The 15804-nt window shown below is 37.5% G+C and overlaps 1 protein-coding gene across 1 annotated transcript in view; it reads right to left on the bottom strand.

The window, feature by feature from the left end:
- Positions 1-15804, bottom strand: part of Msr1 (macrophage scavenger receptor 1) — a 69646-nt gene that overhangs the window by 15047 nt on the left and 38795 nt on the right. Inside the window, exon 8 of the mRNA XM_027391222.2 lies at positions 15727-15780. Coding sequence (XP_027247023.2) covers positions 15727-15780 — 54 coding nt within the window. The remainder of the gene's footprint in view (positions 1-15726; positions 15781-15804) is intronic.

Genomic DNA, 15804 nt, shown 5'->3' with positions numbered 1-15804 from the left:
TGCAGTACCTAGTTACCTTAATGAGAATTGTACTACATGGAATGCATAGCCCAGATACTGTGTTCATTGAACAATCATCAGACAGATTTTTGATCTTACTTCAGAAGTCAGAAGGAACAGGAATGAGATCAGAGCATGTGTTGAAGAAAACTGTGAGAATATTTGTTGTGAGGGTGGGTGCTACGCCACAGAGATTGGCTTGTGAAGATAGTGGTGTCCGGTCTAGCAAAAAACGTCAAGACAGTGTAACGGAGGTTCAAGTTAACGTTATATGAGGTTTGTGCTGATACTTCCCCACTGTGTATGGAGCACAGCATCATTCTATTAGATGCCTATGCAGAGCTGTTGCATGTCCTCAGATGAGGAGAGAAATATCTACTGGTTGTTGGGAAGGAGTTTGGAGAGAAGGCAGAACCAAAAATGTCTTTTCAATGGTAGTCATAACAAACCATGGCTGTGTAGTTTAAAATAGAAGTCCACAGTTGAGGAGGTCATAAGACTGAAATAAAGGAGCTGACAGGACTACAGCTTTTTCAAGACTCTGTGCTGGCTTCTTTCCAGCTTCTGGTGTCTCCTACCAATTCTTGGTGGTTTTTGTTTTCAGCTACTGTATTTCAGATCTTTGCTGTGTATACGCCTATTTTCATATAATCGCTGAATTAGAGCTCACCTTAATTCAGTATGAACTAATTCTGGATTAAATACATATATACAAATACTTTCTAATTCAGATCACTTTCTGAAATTTCCAGGGCATATAACTGCATTTTTTGAGATAGCATAAAACACAGAGGTGCATAAATTTGTGTAAGAAAAACAGTATTTTTATCAAAGTATTGTAGATTAGAAACACTTTTAACCTTAAAACATGATGTTGGTGCTCAATTCTATTCCAATATTAAAAATCAAAATAGTCAACATTTGAAATCTACAGAGAAAGCTGCACAGTAATAGTTTTGTTCATGCTGGAAATGAATCACTTCTCAAAATCAATCATGGTTTTTAACTACATGCTTTAACAAACATTACAATAAATATTGAGAATTTATTTCTTCATGATAAGTTATATTAGATACTATTGTAATTGCATATTAGATACTATTGTAATTACAATTTGGGGTAGCTTACTTCAACATAGAAAGATTTAAAAGGCTATTATTTCTATATTTAAATTGTCAATATAAAAATTTGCATCATTGAGGTTTTAAGATACTTTTGCCTAAAAAGTGATAAATACTTAAAAAGAAAACAGTATTGGGACTTTTAAATTCCTGTGAAACATATTTCTGCAGAGGGGGGAGAGATCATTTATTCAAATATTACCATATTAGAACAATCTAGTACCATTTCTAAGTGAGTCTTAATTTGTAAAGGTACTTAAAAGGAAGAATTTCAAAATTCCACATGGTAGAATTTACCTGTATGTGGGCTGTTTAATTTGTTTAACTATTTTCTTATCATTTGAGATCCTAGAACCCCCCAAATCATTAGGCCAAAAATTAAGAATCTGAACAATTTTTCAATTAGAATGATGTCATCTTTGAAAAGTATCACATAGTGCATTGTGTATACTGATTTCTAAATGTGTACATTTCAGACAGATTTTGAAAAAAAATATCATGCTCCTCTTTGTAGAGAATAAATAAACTAATATTTGTCTTTCAGGATTGGGGGTGCAAGTGTCATATGTTATCCTAACTATATGAACAGTAGAATGAAAATTAATCATAATTTATTTTGACAGTTATTCTATAAAGTTGTAGGTTGTAAGGGGATATAAAATGTAAGGTTTAGGGAGAAAAGCTGCTCCAAATTTAGTTCACTGAAATTTAATCTGCTTAGTTACTGGCAGTTTTAGCAAGTTACTATGGACTTTCCCAATCAATATGAGAGGAAAGTGACTTCACACAATTACTAAGTGTTTATAACTTAGATTAGATTTTGGGGGTACATGAAAGACAATATACACTCCTAAAGCATTGTCTGCTCTATTTTGTCTATGTTCACAAATGCTTATATCTCTACAAGCTGTAATCACACCGATTTAATGGAACAGGTAGAAGTCAAGTGTGTGTGTGTGTGTGTGTGTGTGTGTGTGTGTGTGTGTGTGTGTGTGTGTGTGTGTGGAGGGGGGTCTTTATTACATTGGTTTCTTACAGGAACAGCCTGCTGCATGGACCACTGCTGCAGCTAGAAGTATTAAGAGACAGAGTTCTTGAAACCTCACAAAGTCAAAAGAGAACCCACTCTTCTTATCTAGAATATAGTTGGTTCCATTTGTTTGACCAGTGTTGTGCAGTCAAAGTAGAAACTCACTAAAATATGGATGAATGTGGATTGGCTTGTTTGTTTAGATGAAAGTAAGAACAGAAAAATACACCTAGTGAATAGGGGATCTTAATAGACAGGCTCTCAGATGGAAGTACCAAACACATTAAGAATATCCCAAGTGGAGGTTCAGAGATAGCTAAGCCAGTTTCTTGAAAGAGGAAGGTTGTCCAAACTGAAAGTCAAAGAGACTAGCTTCTAGTTCCAACTGTGTTGCACACTGGCCTCATAACTATGGACAAGCAGTTATGATGTTTGCATCTTTATTTATTATTACAACCATCTCCTATGGAACCTATCTCCTATGGAACTACGATGAAGCCTAACTTAAACCATAATGTATTGTAAGGATGTTTGAGGGGAAAAGTAGGTTTAAGATTCAATATAATGCTGTCTTTGAGTTGAAGACTTTGAGTTGAATGTTGGCTGCCAAATTTCAAATTACATAGACCAGCCAAATCTATAACAGATTTTACAGAGGTTTTTAAAGGTTCTTGAACATTCATGGAGAAACCACAGTGACAGAGTATTTGTGAGAATCAAGTGAAGACAAAGCATTTAAAGCACACTGCAGAACGCCAAGCATGGTGGAAATTTAACACAAGGCAATGGCAGCAGCAATGTATTACATAATAAAAGATGTTTGGCTGGCCATTGGTGGCGTATGCCTTTAATCCCAGCACTCGGGAGGCAGAGGCAGGCAGATCTCTGTGAGTTCAAGTTCAGCCTGGTCTCCAGAGTGCCAGAATAGGCTCCAAAGCTACACAGAGAAACCCTGTCTTGAAAAAACAAAAACCAAAATAAATACATAAATAAATAAATAAATAAATAAATAAATAAATAAATATTCTTTTAAAAGAGGTGTTTGGCCAGTTTGCCTTTCCAAATTCCCCAAGTAGCTTTTATGAAGCATCTGGCCCAGCTCATGGCACAAACCCCATGAACGGGAATCTCTATGTCACACCTGTTACATGCAGGTAACAAATTCCCAGAGGTTATTCCTATACCTCCTGTGGGCTATGAGTAACTTTTAGACCAAAACTTTTAGTAACTTTTGGCTCCTAGGATGCAATGTGGTTATTTGATTATAACTCATTCCCACTGTGAAGGAATTGAGCTGCTAAAATAGTGTCCAATGAGCAATCAGCAAGATTGTTCCTAAATGTTACTGAACCACACAGTGAGGGTTGTTCAGTCTTCTGTGTCCTTGTACTCTTGAGATTCTGAAAAGGAAATCATGTCTTCCTAATTACTAGGTATTTAGAGAATTGTTGGGGAATGAGTACACCCATCCCTAAACACAGTAGCCAAGAGTAAGCTCAGCCCCCAAGCAGATATGAATCAGAGAATTTTTTTGAAGGAAAAAAGGTGGCAAGTTGTCAAAATAATATAGCTCAGCATGAAGCCATTTGCAACAGAGGTAACAAATCTAAGAGACACACAGAGAGACTGAGTCCCAGTGATTTAGCTTGAACTCTTGTATTATACTTGCTTTTAATGTCAACTTGACACAAATTAGAACTGTGTGAGGAGTGAGGAGGAGCCTTACCTGAAGAAGCATCTTGATTGTTTTGAATAATGTGAGAAGACTCACACTGGATATGGGCAGTACCTTCTGGTACCAGCATGGATTAAAATGGATGTGGCAGAAGTTCATCTTGCCATTTGTTCTCTTGGCCTCCATCTTGCTGCAGTTAATCTGCCATGTTGCCACTGTTGCTTCCTTCACTGGTGGCATAACAAGTGTTTCCAAGCTTTTGTCCTGGCTAGGGACCTTGGAACTTTCCAGGCTTCCAGTGCCAGATTGAGACTAGAGAGGCACCCAGCCTTGAATAATGAGCAAGTACTGACTTATCTGCTTTTCAATTGATCTGCCTCTCCCTAGTGACAGACAGACATTGTGAGGCTTTTCCAAATGCTGAGACAACCAGCCTCAAGGTCAGAGGAACTACCAGTTTCTCAGATCATTGATGCAATTCTTTGTGCTGTTACTATTTTAAAATCTGTGTGTATGTGTGTGTGTGCACATGTGTGTGCATGTGTGTGTGTGTGTGTTTGTGTGTGTGTGTGTCTGTGTGTAGGAAGGATATATATTCATATACATATACATATATACACACACATACATATATATGTGTATGTATATCCATCCCATTAGTTTTGTTCCTTTCAAGAGCCCTAATATATACTATATCCTGCTATTCATGAAGTAAAATCCATCTTGCAGAGTTCTGTTGTGAACCAATATATTTGTTTATTTAATGAGAAAGTTTTGATTTTTTGTTACTTTTCAATTCAGGTTTTTAGGATTTTTGTCTTTGTGTGTGTGTGTGTGTGTGTGTGTGTGTGTGTGTGTGTGTGTGTGTGTGTGTGTGTTCTTTTTATAGTCTAGGCTGTTCTGGAACTATCTCCATTACCCAGGCTGGCCTCGAAGTTAAAGAAATCCTCCTGTCTCTGCCTCCTTCATTTCATTTTTTGTTTGTTTTTGTTCATCATTGCTTTTTTAAAAGCAAAGATTCTCACTATTTAACCTAAGCTGGCCACAAATTTGCAATGTTCCTGCCCCAGGCTCCCAAATGCTGAAGTTACATGCTTGTACTGCCATTTTCATGCCACTTAATTGCTCTCATAAACATATTGGTTGTAACAATTTGAGGAAGAATGCAAGTGACTGCCAAGGTCATTCTGTTTGACAGGAAGCTTTTAAAAATTGGTTATTCTATATTCAGGTGAAACTTCCTTGGTAATAGTTTCTATTTCATGAAATGGCATGATATTATAGAACATCACTAAAATTTAAAGTTTCAAAATTAGTAAAAAAGCAAATACAAGTGAAATTGTTCTTGTAAGCTTTAGCACTCACATGTCTTAAAATTTTATGGTACAATTTAGGCCTCTTCTAGGGATAAACTGATAGAAACTGACAGAAAGACTCTCTCCCTAGTTTTGTAAAAAGGCACAAATAAGATGGCCCATAGACACAGTGTCAATGCCAATTCACTCTTTCATTGTTGCTGAGGATCAGGGTTAAGTGTTGGTATTTTCTGTTAGGACTACAGTATGATCCTCCCAAGTTCATATAATGAGCTACTAACCTCCAGTGTGGCTGTGTTTAGAACTATGGCCTTTACAAAGGAATTCATGCTTAAAGACTTGATAAAAGCAGAGTCCCAGTTCAACAGGCTTGGTGCTTTAGGAGTGGGAAATTAAAAGGTCCTCAGAGGCCAGGTTGCCTTGAGGGTGCAGTGAGAAGATAGCCATTGGCAAGCCAAGCAGACAGGTCCCCTGCTGTCACTTCCATGTTGGACTTCTAATCTCCAGAACTGTGAAGAACACCAATCAGTTTATTCTGACCATGTAAGAATAGTAACATGTTTTACTCTGCCCCTTTTCACTTATGTTTTGAGTATCCATATATAAAAGAGAACATATAAAAGGGAAACTTGAAAGAGCAAGTTTTTCTTTCATTTTTAGATGGGAAATAAGGGTACCACATCTGCTAGGTTGTGATTTGAACACATCAAAAAAGAAACCTCTTTAAAAGGATTGTTTTTTAACTGGACATAGTATGGAATACGTTTAGTACCAGCATTCAGGCAGCTGAGACAGAAGGATCACAGTTTTGAGGCTAGACTGGGCTATCTAATAAATCTTATCTCAAAAAGACATAAATAAATGGATCACTTTTTTTTTTAATTGAAGGGTTTGGGATGATGGTTAACATTGTCAACTTGACAAAAACTAGATTCACATAGGCGAAAAACCCTTGGGAATGTCTGTAAGGGAGTTTCTAGAGTTCATTAAATGAGATGGGAAGACAAACCATAACTGTGGAAGGCACCTACACGTTTTGGGATTTCTGGAGTGAGTACAAAGGAAAAAAGTAAGCTCAGAACCAATATGTATCTCTCTCTGTTTCCTAACCATGGACAAAATGTGGACAGCCTTCTCATGCTCCTAATTTGCCTGCCATGACATCTTATGACACCCTCAAACTGTGAGCCAAAGGAAGCTCTTCTTTCTATAAGGTGCTTTTGTCAGAGCAATGAGAAAGTCAACTAGCAGGTAACAAGCCCAGTGGCATAGCATTTAACTTGCTGACGAAGCCCCAGGTTTGCTGCCTGCTTAAACAAAAATGTCTTATTTTAAATTTTCAAAGTATTCATTAGGGGGTCCCACTCCTGACACCAGATAAAGTGGAGAATTACCAACACGGAGTCAAGTAGAAATATAAGGGTATTTAATAGGAAAAGTCTTACTTACAGAGCGACCTAGTCAGCTGGCATGGCAGCAGTCTGTACAGCAAGCCGGAAAGGAAACCGAAAGTGAAATCTAGTCACCTAAAACTCTCACTCTACATCACCCTGACCATGCCTTAGCAGGCATGGTCAGGCATACCCCTAAGCAGGCAGCTTGCCATACAGGGATCTATTAGGGTTTTAGTAAATGTGAATAAAAATTTATTCAAGTGGTTACATTCAGTGATTGAGACATCCATGTTCTTTTAATGCCCAAGTTGTGTTCATGTGGGTGATACGGTGGTTATTGGAAATGGAGGAGATTTCAGGAATAATTGTGGAAGAAGGAGCATAAAGAATGTACGAGTTAGCAGTGGCTGATGACTGCAAGGAAGCAGTGTCTTCTGGATATAGCAGGACAGCTGCATATAAGTCACAGTAGTTGTGACAGCATGTACAAGACTGGTACATGCTCAAGCCAGATCAAATCACAACATGAAGCCCTAGCTAAGGAGCTACTGGTAATTGATAGCTGTGGGAGTTAGAGTCAAGTTCTCCTGTTAAGTTTACCATTCTCAAGTGGTCACATCCTAGAATATGCGGATGACACTGATTTGTCTTGATATATTCTTTTAAGGCACAAGGTTGTGGTTGGTACAGAAGCAGGGATAGATCTGGGAAGAGTTGACAGAAGGAGGGTAAATATGATACAAACATAATATGAAATTCTCAAAGAACAAATAAAATAGATTAAAATGAAAATTAAAAAATTAAAATTTGGCTAAGACAGGAGAGAGTTTCATTTATAGGATAATTTATAAGAGAACATATAATTATTTTTACTAGAGACTAATGAATCATGCTATAACCCATATGTAGTTTTATGAAAACATTGTGAATAGAAAACTGAATATTTGTGTTCCGTTACAGTTGTCAGCATTCCAAGGAAGCGAAAATTCAAACTTCCACAAAATGTCATTAGGGAACCTAGCCATTTCACTACACAATTCACATTAAAGGCCTTTAAATTGCTCTGTAAAATTTCTGGAATTCACGTATTTTACTCAGAACAGTATAAATCTGGGTAAGCCAAGTTACAAGAGGAATAAAATAAAAGTAACTTCAGTACTCTAAGGAATGGCAAAAGGTGCACAGCTTAAACCCTAATTCAAGTGCTGCAGAGATGCTCTTGGATGTGTCCTATGGAATCTAGCTAGCTGCTGTTCTAGGAACATGAACTTGATACTCAGTTTCTAACAGTGGCACACTTCTAGACAAGACAGGTTGAGGAGAGCAAATAGTAGGTTGCAAGCCTATACCTATAAGGTGCTTTAATGTGAACAAAATAGATGATGCTGTGTTCCTGTACAGAAGTTCCCATTGTAGCACAGAAGACAGTGGTTCCTAACTAGAGATGGGTTGTGGGCAGACTCATGGTTCCCCAGAGGTTGTGGAAAGGATGTGAAGTCACAATCTTCTTTCTTTTCTATTTCTGAACGACTGTACATGCTGGATGAACCTTAACACTTGGATAGAACTATATTGACTTTTCCTTGCTAATTGGATCTGCTGAAGTTGAGGCTGAGAGAGTAATTGGGGAGAGGGACTGTACAGGACAAGCTAACTACTTATCCATTGCTGATGTAAATCTCTGTTTCCATTTGCAAGATATATTAGTAGTTTTATTAAGAACCACAAACAGCTTCCTGAACATTACACCTGTAGCATAGACACTGAAAGCGACAATTTATTAAATGGGACCTGCTGAAACTGAGAAGCTTCTGTAGGGCAAAGGACATAGTCAGCAAGACAAAACAGCAGCTCGCAGAATGGGAAAAGATATTCACCAAGCCCACATCTGACAGAGGACTGATCTCCAAAATTTACAAAGAACTCAAGAAGCTAGTTTCCAAAACACCAAATAATCTAATTAAAAAGTGGGGTACAGAATAAATAGAATATTCAAATTACAGGAATTTAAAATGGCTGAAAGACACATAAGAAAGTGCTCAACATCCTTAGCCATCAGGGAAATACAAATAAAAACAACTCTAAGATACCATCTTACTCCAGTGAAAATGGCTAAAATCAAAAACACCAACCATAACTTATGCTGGAGAGGATATGGAGAAAGGGGAATACTCCTGCACTGCTGGTGGGAGTGCCAATTCGTACAGCCACTTTCGAAATCAGTGTGGTGATTCCTCAGGAAAATGGGAATCAGTCTACCACAAGATCCAGCAATTCCACTCTTAGGCATACACCCAAAAGAAACACATTCATACAACAAAGACATCTGTTCAACTATGTTCGTAGCAGCATTATTTGTAATAGCCAGAACCTAGAAGCAACCTAGATGCCCTTCAACTGAAGAATGGATAGAGAAAATGTGGTACATTTATACAATGGAGTACTACTCAGCAGGAAAAAACAAAAAAACAAAAACAATGGAATCTTGTAAGTTGCAGGCAAATGGATAGAACTCGAAGAAACCATTCTGATCGAGGTTACCCAGTCACAAAAAGGCAGAGTATGTACTCACTCATTTATGGATTTTAGACATAGAGCAAAGCATTACCAACCCACAATACACACCACCAGAGAAGCTAGGAAACAAGGGGAGGCAGAGGGAACTGGGATTGACATGTAAAATAATCTTGTTTCTAATTTAAATAAAAATGGAGAGAAAGAAAGAGAGAGAGAGAGAGAGAGAGAGAGAGAGAGAGAGAGAGAGAGAGAGATACATGGTCCCCCGGAGAAAGGGAAAGGAACAAGATCTCCTGAGCAAATTGGGAGCAGCGGGGTAGGGGAGAGGGAACTAGGAGAATGAGAAGAGGAGGGTGAGGAGGACATAAAGGATCAGGAAGGATGTGTAGGGAGAAGAATAGAGGAGAGCAAAATAAGAGATACCATCAGAGAGAGAGAGATAGTATAGATTTAAAGAAAAATCAGGCACTAGGGAAATGCCCAGAGATCTACAAGGATGACAGCAACTAACCATCTATGCACCAGTGGAGAGGCTACCTTAAATGCCCTCCCCTGATAATGAGATTGACGACTAACTTATATGCCATCCCAGAGACTTCATTCAGCAGCTGATGGAAGTAGAAGCAGATACCCACAGCTAAACACTGAAGTGAACTGGAATCCAGTGGCAGAGAAGAAGTGATGAGCAAAGGAGTCAAGATCAGGCTGGTGAAACTCACAGAAAGAGCTGACCTGAACAAGTGGGAGCTCTGGGCCCCCAGACTGATCACTGGGAAACCAGCATGGAACTGATTCAGACCCCATGAATGTTCGTGTCAGAGAGGAGGCCTTGCAAATCTATGGGGCCTCTTGTAGTAATCAGTACTTATCCCTAGCATAGAAATGGACTTTGGGAGCCCATTTCACATGGAGGGATACTCCCTCAGCGTAGACACAAGGGGGAGTATCTTATATCCAAAGGCTATGACAGACACTGAAGATCCCCTCATGGAAGGCCTCACTCTCCCTGGGGAGCAGAAAGGGTATGGATTAGGTAGGGTGTTAGTGAGGGGCAGGGGAAGAGGGGAGGGAGAGGGAACTGGGATTGACATGTAAAACAATATTGTTTCTAATTTAAATAAAAATGGGGAAAAATAATCACATGTATTGTGTTAGAGGAATGTTTTATGGTTTTATTCACAATCTTGGGAATCATAGGAAGCTATAGACAAAACACAATTGTCATAAATTTGGTATCATTTGTCTAATTTATTAAGCTCCATTCCTACTCCAGTATAATGTAGCCTGTTTTGCTGGATCATAACTAGTGTAAAAGTACACTCTGGAACTTGAAAAAAAAAAAACAAGAAAGAAAACACAGTAAGTGCAAAGAGGCATCAAAGCAGTCAGTGATCCTGGAAAATGTGAAAACTGAATCAGTTACTGAAATAAAGGTAACTATTAGCAGGTAGCTTTTCCCAAGGTGCATGTAAGTAACTCTTATTAGCGGTAATGGAAGTCTTGAGAGCACTTCCAGGAAGACGATGTGTCTGAGTAATAGACTTGAGGGAGAGAAGGCAGGCAGCATGTGCAGTAGTTAAGATGGTAGAAAACATAAACAAGGATGACTCAATAAGACACTTTTGGAATTTGACCTAGTCTATAGATTTTTATCTCCTGGGGGAAGATCTTTAAATTATAAACCTTATTCTGCAAAACAGAACTGCACATTTAAATATCCTCTCTCCTTTTCCACCTCTAAACCCTTATTATTAAATATTTGTAGTATTTATTTAGGCATAAAATATTTGACTAGTGTGGAAGCATTTCGCAGAGTCATAAGGATTTGGAAACTGGAAGGCATGGATTTGAATTTGTGCTATTTTCCTTCATTAGCAGTTAACCTTAGATTCTAGTTCATTAAACACTGATACTAATAGCACTTACCCCAATGACTTTCTGAGTATTAGATATGAAAATGCATTAAAAGTATCCAGTACACAGTGAGTATCCTCTGGATGTTTATTATTATAATTAGTGAGGGGAGAAGAAGGTTTTAACTTTAACCGATTGAATGCTTTGAAAAGACCAGAAGTTTATTTAAGATTGAGTTGAATTCTCAGTGTAAACCAAAGTAAATACATTTTTATATCATTGTATGAGTTTGAGAATAAGATACTGAACATTCATGTCCTATCTCTCTCCTGGATTGTAAGCAGAGCGTGCTGACACACCACTGATAAGCATTAAGACTCTTTAAGATGGTGCCCCATTGTGTTGGCTTATATGGTTCCCTTTCTAATTAACATAGCAATAGAACATACCATTTGTCACTTTTTATCATATATCATATATCATAAAAGCTGGGATAATTGATGCCTTTGGACAGGGCATTTGGAATCCATTGTTATCTAAAGAGAAAGACAGTCATCTTCATTAATTGGGAAAGTTCAGGTTAATATTCCACACTTCACCATCCATGCTTAGTTTTTGAAGAGAGATGACTTGAGAACTCAATTCCTAGAATTTGTCTGCCAGCAATCTGGGATCAGGGCCATTCTGTATAGAGCCAAAATTGTCAACAGCAATGCCTTCTGGCACAAGAAAAGAGTCACACACACACCACAGCACAGGCCAATTAAGCCACAAGCACAAATCCAATTTTCTCTACATTTGCACAGAATAACTAGTCTGTTAATATTGCAGACTGCCAGAATCACTGGCTAATTACCTTCTCTTTTCCTTCATGACCAGATTTGATCATATCTTGGTGGCATGCAGGCAGACACATCTACTTAGCAGTGACAATACCAATACATTGCCACCTTCTCAGAACTTCTCAACAAATGTCCTGGCCTCAGGTTTTGGCCTAAGAAGCCCAGACCTTTTTTTATTAGTTTGACATTTTGTTCTGACCTCTGTCAACAGAAATGGCCTCTGGTTTAGCTTCTCTTACATATGACTAATGCTGTTCTGCTTTGCTAAGACAAATTCCCTGATTTGTGATCTGGGCACACTTGCACTGCTCCTTCATTTAAGATAAAAATCTTGTCTTATTCTCTAACATCTCTCTTTGTGCCTGAGACATGTATTTGGCTCTTAGCATTTCAATTTTTCTTTCTGTCCTAATATGATTAGAGATTTAACATGTCTGCATAAAAACAGCAAAGAATGGCTGTTATGTTCAGCAAGACTGCTGTAAACCACTCCGATAACTTTAAAGATCTTTATGATTTTCAGAACATCTTCACACACACAATTTGGTCCCCACAACAACCCTGTGAGGTAGGAAGGAATATCATTTGGCAGAGCAGAAAAGAGAAAAAGTGAGATACACATAGGCTTAAAATTAGAATTCTGTTTCTATCTTAATGTTGTGGACCTTAGGGCTTAGTGTTAAAACATAAAGAAAAGGAAAATCCTGAGACATGCTCTTTTAGCTCACAGAGAGGCAACAACTTGAAAACAACATAGGATCTTATATCTTTATTATTCCTGCATTTTCTTTTCTTTCTCTCTCCTGTTTTGCATTTTTCCTACTATAACTTATACAAAATGTCTCCATTTCTATTTCAGTATTTATTTTCAAGTATATATATTTAAAACATAAAATGCAAGTAAAGGTAAATAGCTTTCTAGAATAAAAACCAATATTGATTTTTCATTATAAAAATGGTTTTGTTTGAAATGAATAGGTAATTAATGAACTTAAGTTTGGTTCTCATTCAAATGAATTGAAGACATTATCCAAGTTCTCCTCTCTCTCCTCTCTCTCTCTCTCTCTCTCTCTCTCTCTCTCTCTCTCCCTCCCTCTTTCCCTCCCTTCCATATATATGATTTGGAGAATAAGAAAGGAGGAAAGTGAAGCAAGCAATACAAATGGTTTTTTTGATATACAAAGGGACTAAGATTATTTATCTCCTATCAATATCTATATAGCCCTACAGCCCTAGTATTTTCCCAGGATAGTTTTCTCTGGTTTGTTTATAACTGGTTTATTTATAGCTTTAAGGTTAGAGAAAACATTTATTGTTATGTCTGGCTCCAAACAAACACAATGAATGAGTGCATAAGTGGATGGATAGATTTCCTTCTATTCCATCCCTATTTCTATTTGAGAATACATATTTAATCAAAGTCCATAAAGTTTCTCCTAGAACCCAAAGGGTTAAATTGGATATCATAAGATTGGGTGAGAGAAGGTCTGAAGGTCTGAAGGAGGCATGAACATCTCATTAGTCAGCACGTGCATGCATCTAGGTGAAGGGTGCCAGGGGATAGGGATCATTGTAGAAGAGTTCATGATGGTGAACATATGGCATTGGGGCCTGAATAGCACCCAGAGTCAGGAGAAGAATTCATGTAGAAGCCAGGCATGATATGACACAGGAACCAATCATTGGAGGAGTTGAAAAAGATCCCAGAAGTCAGTTGTGCTGATGGCTTGTCCAGAGGTGAAAGGCCTTTTAAGGAGATGATAGTAGAGTGCTCTGCCCAACCCACCTGATCTATAAGGGTCCTGCCCCAATATGATCAGGGAGTCATACTGATCCTGACACATATGCAAAAGAGGAAATCAGGATTATTTTATTATATTTAAATGATGCCAGAATTATTAAAATTAATAACTAATTCAATACAAAGATTAAAGGTCACAATTAAAATGTGGAGAATTGAGTAATTCCATACAGAATAACCCACAGAACCATTTTGGAGGCATTTGCAAGATCTCATATGGTAAAATGCATATAACCTTTGAACTACTGATTCTACTTCCAGTAAATCCTATATTTAACAATATTCTCACAAAATAGCATAGAAAATGGTGAATGTAACATTGATTATTAAAGCCAAATCAAAACAAGCAAAAATTATCAACCATTCATGGATAGAGAAACAAATGACTAATTTGTGGTAATCGTGGTGATCTCTGTAATTTAGAGAAATGTCTACACATTGAGAGAAAAGAGGCTAAAGCACATGTGATTGCATATTAAACATGGAAAGCCAGGGCATTTTCTGTTAGATATGCAAGCATATCATTATTAGTTCTTCTTTTGGAGTATTGTGGAATTGCTTTACATTCTCCCTGGGGAGACATGTAGAAGAATCAAGAGACTGTAGACACTCATTCACAAAAAAAAGCTCTTAGTGCTTTCTCAAAGTCCTAAAACTTCCAAATAGCCATCCAAATTTGTAAAGTAAATTTCTAGACATAGCTGAAAATTATTACAAGCATTTAGAAGTTGCAGGAAACAGAAAGTGGCAGCTTTTCAATATATAGATTAAAAGTACAGATGTTTCTTATGTGCCAAACTCAATTGCAATGTTTCAAAGCTCTGAAGAGCCTCAGGGAATGGAGATAAGATCGAGATACTTTGTATAAAAGTATGTGAGAATGAAGACATAGACAAAGATTCACAGAAATTTAAGGACTAGGGGCTGATAAGAGATCAACTGAAATTATATGGGATGAAAGACGAAGGAGATAAAGGGCCATTAACAAGCATCTAGCAGAGAAGTGGTCACCTGAAAGAAAACATGGGCAAGGGAATGTGTTTATGGTGCCTTAATATGTTAAGAGCAGTAGGGAAAGCACAGCTGTACTGAGAAATCCACTGCTCCTATGTGTTGTTCAACTTTTAAAGCCTCATAGTTAAATTACATTCTAATGGCTCATCACAAAAATAACCTATGCTGTTTAATTGTGCCATCTGTACCTGGCATTAGGTTAAAGTAACTATTTTGTGACAACAAAGAAATACTGATTCTTTATTATTTTTTAAGTGATCATAGCTAAAACCAGCAAAGTTTGGTTAATAAAGACTGTACCACGATTGGTCTAAAACAGAGCCCCAGAATGAGGAGGGTGTGGCTATAGCTTGCGCCAGCCATGCCTACTACAACATGAATTTGACACGTAGACTCTCTCTGCCATGAAGACAGGGAAGCACTGTTTGATTTTAAGAACCCAAGTGGTGGATCTTCATTCACCTTCACAATTATTACATTGAAGTATGTTCATCCTATACTCATAACAAACTACTTATGGACTAGCCAACGGTTGCCATCTCAGCTGATATTTAACATTTAATGTCTAATACCCGAGTTTTCTGCATTTCAGTGATAGGTCTGCATTCCATTAATAAAGCTCCCTGATGTGAAATCTATTCCTTTAAGGTTGGAAAGTCTTGGATATAGAATACAACATTCTCAAGGTGTTAGTAAAAATAAAACAAAACGAATGCCTTAGCTACCAGAGAATTAACTCTGTCAAGGTCTTCAAGTTGCCCACATGTCTTTATATGAGCTTTTCATGAACTCATGTAGTGTATAAAGGGACTGTGATTGTTTCTATTCATAGGCTTGATTTCCCTTCAGTGGGGGAGAAATGGGCTTGAAAATTGGACAATTTTCTATGTGATTTTTTTCTTTAGAAAATAGTGCTCATCAAAAAAAAGAAGAAAATCAGAGTACAAATTCATAATGAGTTTGAAAGAGTTGTGTAATCTAATCTACTTGTTTTACTCAAATTAGCATGTCGTATTTGGAGGAAACTGTGGCCGGCTTCTACAAAAGCTCTGCAGATCACTGCTAAAGCTCTCTGCATTTGTTTCAAGCCTACACCACTAATATCACAATCTAACTTTATTAAAACAAAACTGACATTGGAAACAAGGAGACAAAAACTTACTTGATATGCCTGCACTCCCCTTTTCTCCTTTTTGACCTTTAGGTCCAGGATATCCTTAGGTAATAAAAAAGAAGAAAA

This window comes from Cricetulus griseus, assembly GCF_003668045.3.
Source record: "Cricetulus griseus strain 17A/GY chromosome 1 unlocalized genomic scaffold, alternate assembly CriGri-PICRH-1.0 chr1_1, whole genome shotgun sequence".
NCBI classification, from domain to species: domain Eukaryota; kingdom Metazoa; phylum Chordata; class Mammalia; order Rodentia; family Cricetidae; genus Cricetulus; species Cricetulus griseus.
The sequence above is the reverse complement of the archived record's forward strand: the minus strand, read 5'-3'. Positions and strand labels throughout refer to the sequence as shown.